At 58.1% G+C, this 8803-nt stretch overlaps 1 protein-coding gene across 1 annotated transcript; it reads left to right on the forward strand.

Moving 5' to 3' along the window:
* The first annotated feature begins 1714 nt into the window (after window positions 1–1714).
* On the forward strand, window positions 1715–3917 carry NPW (neuropeptide W). The gene is made up of 2 exons (XM_064390268.1): window positions 1715–2240; window positions 3511–3917. The coding sequence occupies exons 1-2, from the start codon at window positions 1839–1841 to the stop codon at window positions 3544–3546; spliced, it is 438 nt and encodes a 145-aa protein (XP_064246338.1). The 5' UTR covers window positions 1715–1838; the 3' UTR covers window positions 3547–3917.
* The last annotated feature ends 4886 nt before the right edge of the window (window positions 3918–8803 follow it).

The following is an 8803-nucleotide window of genomic DNA, read 5'->3' on the forward strand; positions in this document are numbered from 1 at the left end:
ACGCCAAAAACACACAGAAAAGACACTTCAGGCAGATCCCTGGGAAGGAGAAAACCTTCCGTTCTGGCTGGGAAGGTTGAGGCCGCGTTGGAGTGTGGCTGCAGTGAAACAGGAGCTGCTAGACCTGCCTTTGTTTGGGCACAGGGCAGGTGCAGAACAAGCCAAGAGGAGCATCAGGTGCTTCTGAATCGATCATCCCTCGTGGGGAGGAGGGAGTGTAATGGCTTTAGCTGGAGGGAGCAGAGCCCTGGGGGCAGCGCGTGTCCCGTGCCAGGTGACCGGGGGATGAGCTGGGCTGTACCGCTGCCATTCATTAATGGCTCTATCAAACAGGAAAGTGCTGAGGCCTTCTAATGTCCAGAGCACTCAGGGGGTGACAGAAATAGCCCATCCAGCAGGGGCTGGCTCGGAGCGAGGCGGGAGCTGGCCACATCCTTACTGTAAAGCTGGGCACTTCCAAGAACCCGAGCCGTGCCCGAGCTGGACTCTGCTCTGCTTCATTACAGGAACGAGTGTGCCCTGCTCAGACGTAACTTCCAGCATCCTCTCACGCAAGGCTGGATCCCCCTCCTGCCCACTGGGATTTGCATTCACTCCCAGCCTTCTCAGAGTGGAAAATCGAGAGGCTCCACACTGACATTGCCCATCCCTGCCGGGCCAAGGGGCTGGATCCTACAGGAGCAGGACGTGGCTTGGCTGAGATCCCACATTCTGAGGGGTCCCCAGCGTGGTTCTGGGCCCAGTGAGAGCCTGGAAAAACATCCCCCAGAGTGGAGGGGCACAGAACACCAACAGCTGCAGGCTGGGCTGATAGGGAAAGGTTCCACTGGGAATTTGTGCTTGTTGGGTGGGAGAAGAGGGGGCTGGGTGGTGAAGGATGGGGGGATGCCGATGATGGGAAGCAGCCTGGATGGGATTCCTCTGGACCATGTTAAAATAAAATCCACAAGGAGAAATTCCAACCTCTGCCAGAGCAGCTGTGGCTGCTCCATCCCTGGAAGTGTCCAAGGCCAGGTTGGACGGGGTTTGGAGCAGCCTGGGATAGTGGAAGGTGTCCCTGCCCAGGGCAGGGACTGGAATGGATGGGCTTTAAGGTCCTTTCCAAACCAAACCATTCCATAGTTCTAAAATGCTGAGATTAAAATTAATCTCTGTGTGGCCTGAAAGAAACCCCAGAAATTATTTAGTCCTAGTTCAGCATATAAAGCCAAGAACTTCCCTAATAAACAGGAGGAACTGGAATTGCTCTCTGATGAGCATAAACTTGACCTGCTTGGTTTCATTAGGGAATCTGGGGGGGCGAAATCAGCTGACTGCAAAGGCAGAATTGATTTTAGAAGAAGAACCGAGTATTTAAGAAGAACTGAGTGGCAGAAGAGGAGGGCAAGCAGCCCGGCAAGCCCACTGGAACACGGAGGACGCTCGCGGGTGCCTGGGATGCTCCAGGCAGTGCCCAGAGGATGCTCGAGGCCACGGGGATGATGCTGAAGGCTGCAGGGAGGATGCTCTCGGGTTGCTCTGGGTTCCAGCGGGACGCTCAGAGGATACTCGGGGCCTCGGGGAGGATGCTAAAGGCAACAGGGAGGATGCTCACGGATGCGCGGGATGCTGCGGCTTGCAGGGAGACGCTCGGGGATGCTCAGAGGATGCTGGGGGCCATGCGGAGGGTGCGGGCATCCCGGAGGGGGGGCTGCCGGGGGAGGGCGGCCGGGGGCTGCCGGGGCGGAGCCGCGGGGCCCCTCCCGACGGCTCTATAAACCGGCGGGGCTGGGGCGCGGGGCAGCCGTCGCTGGGTGCCCGGGGCCGGGCACAGCCCTGCCCGCACCGTGCCCTGCGCCATGGCGAGGGGACAGCTGTCGGGGGGCGCCTGGGGGGCCCTGGTGCTGCTGGGGCTGATGCTGCCGGCCGCCCCGGCGGGCGCCTGGTACAAGCACGTCGCCAGCCCCCGGTACCACACGGTGGGTCGCGCCTCGGGGCTGCTCATGGGCGTCCGCCGCTCTCCCTACCTCTGGCGGCGGGAGCTGCCGGCAGAGCCCCCCCGGCACCCCGAGACCCCCACCGGGGACAGCCCCCCCGGCACCCCGGGCCGCCCCGCCGGGGAGAGCCCCCCGGCCGCCGCCCCGGCCCCGCCGCCGCCCGGCCCCGGCCGCCTCCTGCAGCGCCTGCTCCGGCGGGGCTGGGGCTGGGGCGGCCCCCGCCCGGCCCCCGCACGACCCCCGCCCGGCCCCCGCCAGCCTCAGGTAACGCGCGGCCCGGGGGATCGAGGGGATCCCGGGGATCTGGGGGATGCGGGGGGTCCCGGGGATCGGGGGGATCCGGGGAGCGGTCGGTCCGCGGTGCTCGGGATGCTCGAGGGGCGCGATCCACCCGCGGGATGAGGAGCCCTGCGGTCACTCCGCGGCACCCGGGGGTCACCGGGTCACGGGGAGAGTGCAGCCCTGCGGGGGTTTCATCAGGAAATTGGGGTTTCATCAGGAAATTGGGGTTCGGGGACCCTTGGAGGGGCGTCACCAGGTAAGAGAGTGTTTGTAGCGGCTGCACTTTGCCTTTAGGGAGGAAAAAGATTTGGATGAAGTGTCCGAGGTGAGGCTGGACAGGGCTTGGAGCAATCTCGTGTAGTGGAAGTTGTCCTGCCCATGGCAGGGGCGGAACTGGAGGATCCTTAAGGTCCCTTCCAGCCCAAACCATTCCAGGACTGTAGGATTTCTGTGTGCATTAGGTGCATCACAAACCCGCACTCTCTGGGGCCGAGCGTGGGACTGCCTCGGGGCCGGCTCCAGGCTTTACATTTCTTTCCTCTTATGTAAAGCTGGAGCCAGCATCCAGCTGAAATCCACCGAGGCTTTTAGCTGTTGGATCAGCCCCTGAAACATGTAGCTGTATTCCTCCCCCACTTCATTTTTTTGGAGGAAATCTGGGATAAGAATCATTTTGGGAAAGCCCGGACGGGTCAGCCCAGCCCTGGATACGCAGGCTCTGACCTGGGTACACCCTTGCATCCCTCTGATTTCCCAGCCAAATATTCCCACTGGGAACCCTGTGGGCAGGTCTGAACCTGGAATTTGGGTCTGAGTGGGGTTTATCTGTGTGGGGTTTCTCTGAGTGGGGGGTTTCTCTGAGTGGGGGGTTTCTCTGAGTGGGGGTTTCTCTGAGTGGGGGTTTCTCTGAGTGGGGGTTTCTCTGAGTGGGGGTTTATCTGAGTGGGGTTTATCTGAGTGGGGTTTATCTGTGTGGGGTTTATTTGAGTGGGGTTTATCTGTGTGGGGTTTATCTGTGTGGGGTTTATCTGAGTGGGGTTTATCTGTGTGGGGTTTATCTGTGTGCATTCATCTGCATGCACAGTGGCAGTAAGGGAATCTGCAGGTCAGATCTGAGCCTGTGGAGGAGGAGATTTAATGAAACTTGTGAATGGAGCTGTGGTTTAAGCACTGAAACGGGGTCCCACGTGGGGAGGGAGGTGGTGCTGGAGCTGGATACTCCAAAATAATCCAGTCCCTCTTCTCCTTCCAGCTCTTCCCGCTTGAAGAGCTGGCTCTGAGCCGCTGACAGACGTGGTGGAGATGCTTCCTGTGCCAGAGGAGCACGGACTGCCCGCCTGGGACCTGCTCACCTGGCAGGCAGGGAAGGGTCTCTTCAGCAGATCTCCGGGTACTCTGACCTCTCTGGAACCACACAGACAGTGACATCCCAAAAAACCTCTGATTTCTCACGGCCGCTGCCCAGCCGCAGCGGTGAATCCATCTTGTTGCCAGGTCAGCCTTGCTCTATGAACTCGGGGAGAAAGAAACAGGGGAGATATTTATTTTTGTTTATTTTTTTTACATTTCTGTACTGGCTTGTTTGCAATCTGATAGAAACATGTACTGTTCGCTTCCTCGGAACCTGCCCTCATTAAAATGAGATGTGATCAAAGGAAACTTTGGCTTCCTGCTGCTCTTTAGGGTCTTGCTGGGGTTTTTTGAGAGCAAACCATGGTCCAGCTCTGCACGGGGCAGACACGTCAGCAGTTGGGTCACTCCCAGATTTTTCTGACATGATTTAACTCCTTGACACCATTTTTTCTGCAGTTTTACAGTAAATCTCTTTTACTGCCTGTCTGGGAGTCACTGCCAGGCCAAGTGCCAACTCAGATGACAAAATTTTGGGATATTTCCTCAACTGGGCTGTACAAAAGCTCTGCGAGCCCTCACTGCTCTGCTTGTGTTTTAGGGTTTAATTTCTATATATTCCACTGATGGAAATGAATGTCAATCCCCATTAAAAGAGGGAGAAGCCTCAGGGCTGGGCAGGAGCACGAGGGGAAGGGGCGTTGGAGCGGGTGGGATCTGGGATTTAGGGAAAACTGAGCACTGGGGGGCTGAGTCTGGCACTGCTGAGCTTTAACCTGCCAGCGGGTTTTGCAGGAAATTTGACAAAAAGAAACATTTCCACCACTTTTAGATGAACCCCCTGCTCCTGCCAAGGTTCGTGCTGCCTTTGGTTGGGGTCTGGAAGGAAAAGCCCCCCCTGGGGCTTGTCAGGGGAGCCAGGCCAGGCCAAGCCCCCCTGCCATGCTCCTGTCACCCCTCATGGGCTCTCGGGGAGGATTTTGGGGGCTGTAACCCATGAAGGATTGTTTTCTCCCAGTTGTTTCCCCACCAGTTTCTCCTCTCCTTCCCCCCTCCCATAATTTTCCAACTCCTGCCCTTTGATGGCACGGTGCTGGGATGGGCCTGATGAGACACAATTGCTGCACTTGCATCCATCCTTGGCAGGAGCCAGCAGCCCCTGGAGAGGCCATGGGGCCAATTCCTGCAGGAAAAGAAGGGATCAAATGAGGCAGAAGAGGTAAAGCTCTGCTTTGAACAGGAGGGTGCACAGGGGCTGAAGGGTGATGGGATGAGGGACCCTCATCTGTTGGCAGCAAACACCTGAATGTGCCAATTGATGGATTGAACCCAGCGAGACAATCAGTGAAAACCACAAATCCTTCTCTCCTCACCTTGAAAATCATTTTTCCTGTAGAGCTCGAGCTGATTCCCCACCAGGGCTGTAAAATAATTTCCTCTGTGCTCCTGTTTCTCTGGAGACATCTGGGCCTTCCCTGGGGGTCAGTGAGCCAAATAAAAAGGAAGGAAGCTTAAAAAGGCATTTAATTACCCTCCCACCTCAGGGCAGAGCCCAGCCACCCCTAATGGATGTGAATCTGATCCCTCACAGGCTGATCCCGAGGCAGATCCCACATTCTCCCCTGTCACATCCCCTCACTCCAAGGGCTGTGTGCCCGGACCACCGGGATCCCACGGCTTGGGCCACAGGGACTCCCTGTCCAGGGCTCTGTGGATGCTCCAAAATGAAATGCAGGACACTCAGGGGCAATGCCAACATCTGGGATTTACAGCTGGGAGCAAAGTGAGGGGATAAAAGCTCTGGAGAGGAGCATGGGGAGGCGCAGAGCTGCAGCAGCTCATCGGCCCTGGCCCATTCAGGGTCCTGGTGCTTCCCCATCCCCCAGAGCAGCTGTGCAGGGAAAACTGCAGCCCGGGAGTGGCTGCAATTCCCAGTGACACTTTGGGATGGGGGGCTCAGAAATTCCAGGTGCCAGTGGCACAAACCATCCCTTCCCTGCCACCATGTCCCGGGGGCTGTGGCAGGAGGTGCCAGCAGGAGTGCCAGGAGTGCAGTGGCATCCAGTGGCTGCCCCAGGCCCTCTTGTGGTCACACCGGCCAGCAGGGAGGTGAGGACGAGCCCTGCCACCACGTCCCCATCCCTGCAGCCTTGTAGAGCAGGGAACTGCCCCCGTGGGTGCCAAGGCCACAGGTCCTGGAAGGGATGGACTCCGGCTCTCTCCTGCCCCGTGGGTGGATTTGGGCAGCGCAGGGATGAGGCTGCTGGGGTGCCCGTGAGCACTCAGGGGCTCTGGAGCTGGATGTGGCCCAGGTCCCTCCCCAGGGCTGCCCTGGCACCGTGTGGTGGCAGCAGGGGCTGGCCATGCCCGCGGTTCCCGGTGCCAGGGCCGCGCTCTGTTCCAGGCCCAGAGAATCCCAGCGGCCGGGGCAGGCAGGAAGATGTCCCACCCCAAGCCGGGGCAGCTCCCTTTCCTTCCCGGCTCCCTGGCCTCTCCCAGGGGAGCAGCAGCAGCCGGGGGGGCTTTGGGAAGGGCAGAGGCTGGGCAGGAACCGGCCGGCCCGGGGGAGCTGCTGTGAGCTCACGCTGGGCTGGCCCGGGCACACAATGGCCCCGGAGGGTACCAGGAGGAAGAAAACTCCCCAAGGAATTTCCTCCACGTCGGCTCCGCTCAGAAGCTGCTCCTCAGGGATGCAGGGCAGGGCTGAGCACACCTCTGGCTGTGGATGGCAGTCCCTTGCACGGGGCTGGCTGTCCTGGATGGTCCCTGCAATGTCCCCAGGGCACCAGCCTGCTCAGGACCCAGTCCCTCTGGAGTTCCATCATCCATGGGGCTTTCCTGCACACAGCAGACATCCCAGCTGCTCCAGGGAAAGGCGCTGTCCTGCCTGGCAGAGGCAGTGGGTGTCTGTCCCACGGGGACTCTGGGTGTGGAGCAGGCTGGCTCGAGCCGGGGTGTGGGAGCAGCATCCCCGGAATTCCCACGTGGAGCCTCAGGTGTGGCACAGCCAGCAGCACCGGCCCCTCCGGCTCGGCTCCCACAGCTCGGCTCCCACAGCTCGGCTCCCACAGCTCAGCTCCCACAGCTCGGCTCCCACAGCTCGGCTCCCACAGCTCAGCTCCCACAGCTCGGCTCCCACAGCTCGGCTCCCACAGCTCTGCCACCTCCTGCAGATAAAAAAGGAGCTGCCAGCTTGTGCAAGACTGATCTCCCGGCTCTCAGCAGCGGGGCTGAACTTTCTGGACTTTCACAACCCACAAAACCTGTAATTAATCCTCCTAATGATCAGTTCTCCTTCTATCCCCATCAATCTAACCTGGGGAATGTTTACAGCTCAGTGGTGCCACACACAGAGGCTCAGGGAAAATGAGATGGTGTTTTTTATGAGCTCTCCTCATTCCTGGTTCCTCCAGCAGCACAAATAAATCATCCCCTTTGAAATCGTCCCCTGGGAGCAGCCAGGCCCAGCAGCCCCACGCCGAGTGATGGTGAAACAAGGGAGGAATGAGCACGGGGCATCCCAGCCAGTGGGAAATCCCAGGACTTCATTTATTCCCAGTTGGAGCTAATGACTGCAGTGCAGGGCTCTGCTCTCCCAGCAGGGATCATCAGCCCTGAGCGCGGGCACAGCTCCCTCCACAGCCAGCAGAAGGTGCTGGGGGTGCTGGAAGTGCAGCCTGCTGGAGTGGAAAGCTGGATGTGGACAAACAGCAGCACTGAGGAGGAGGCTGAGGGGGAGGAAGAGCAGCTGCCATGGCTGGGAAGGATCCAGGAGAGGCAGGAGCAGTGTCCAGCCCAGCCCTCGGCCAGCAAAGCTCCCAGCCCCGAGCAGGATGAGCTCAAGGGAGTGACCGACATCCCGGGACAGGGGTGGGATGGGGGGGACATGGAAATGCCACCAGATCTGCCCAAAGCCACTCACAGAGCCACGAGTGAGACACAGGGCTCCTGGCACCTCAGCAGTGTGTGTGCAGAAGGACCCCAAACCTCCCACCCCTCTGGAAGCTCCGCACAGCCCAGCCACTCCATCATCATCATCCTCCTCCTCCGAGAGCTCCTCACCCTCCCACTGCCTCAGGAGCAAACCTGAGCAGGCCAGGGGGGTCAGCTGAGGATTTCCCAGGTTCTGAATGAAGGTGGCCTTTGTGGGCTCCCCAAAATCCCCACTTGGAGCTGCCAGGGTGCCTGGAGGGTGGCTCTGATTTCCATAACTGGGAAAGTCTGCATTTTAAATCAGTGTTGCAACAGCACCAGGCAAACGGAGCAGGACACAGGTGGGATTCTCTGTCACTGCTCAGCCAAGGGCAGGGAGGGAATTGGAAGCAAATGTTGACAAAAAGAGCCCCAAAGCCAGCCCCAAACCCTCCCAAGGCACTGAGCTCACAGGCCCCTGCACTGCCTCTGCCCCCAGGCAGGCCCAGCCTGGACTCAGAGATCTGCCCAAACCAAAACCCACAGAAATGGAAATGGGAAACTTCTGCCTGAGCAGGATCTGCTGGGTTACCCCGGGCTCAGGAACCTCTCTGCGCTCTCTCCTTTTGGGACTTGGGAGGGTGGCAAAGGCAGGACGGGAAGAACCAGAGGGATTTTGTACCTCGTGAGGATGCACCTTTGCACAATGCATTTCAATGCTCCTTCCAGCTCCTTCTCTGTCAGCTGCAGGGGAAATGCAGGATTTCCCCGTGCTCTGTGGTTGTGCCAAGGGTGCACAGGCTGTGTCCCAGGACAGGCAGCACAGCCCCCAGCTGGGTGCCAGAGGCACAACCACAGCTCCTAAAGCAGAGGGATCACAAAACAAATGTTTTATTTTAGGATCACAAGGTGCTCAGGCAAAGATCCAGTGCTGAGTCAGGGCTCTACCAAGTCCCCTACATTCTCTACAATAAATAGATGGGATTTTTTGCGAAAATAATGCCTTTTGCAGACACTAGGTTGAAAAAAATCAATAAATCCAGGGCACACTTGAGAAAATGCTTTAAAAAGAGCATTAAAAAAATTAAATAACTCTTTTCTCCTCTTTTGAAATATTTTCTCTCTGTTTTATTATCTTTTAAAAGAATTTTGTGCTCCCAATGCTTTCAGGAAGATATTCAAAAGGGTTAAAACATTCACTCTGACCACCCAAAAGATTTTCTCCCACCGTGTTTTTATTGCGCCGAATCAAAAGAAAAACTTTTTGGTTCAAATAAACTTGA

Source organism: Passer domesticus, chromosome 15, assembly GCF_036417665.1.
Source record: "Passer domesticus isolate bPasDom1 chromosome 15, bPasDom1.hap1, whole genome shotgun sequence".
In the NCBI taxonomy this organism is placed as follows: Eukaryota; Metazoa; Chordata; class Aves; order Passeriformes; family Passeridae; genus Passer; species Passer domesticus.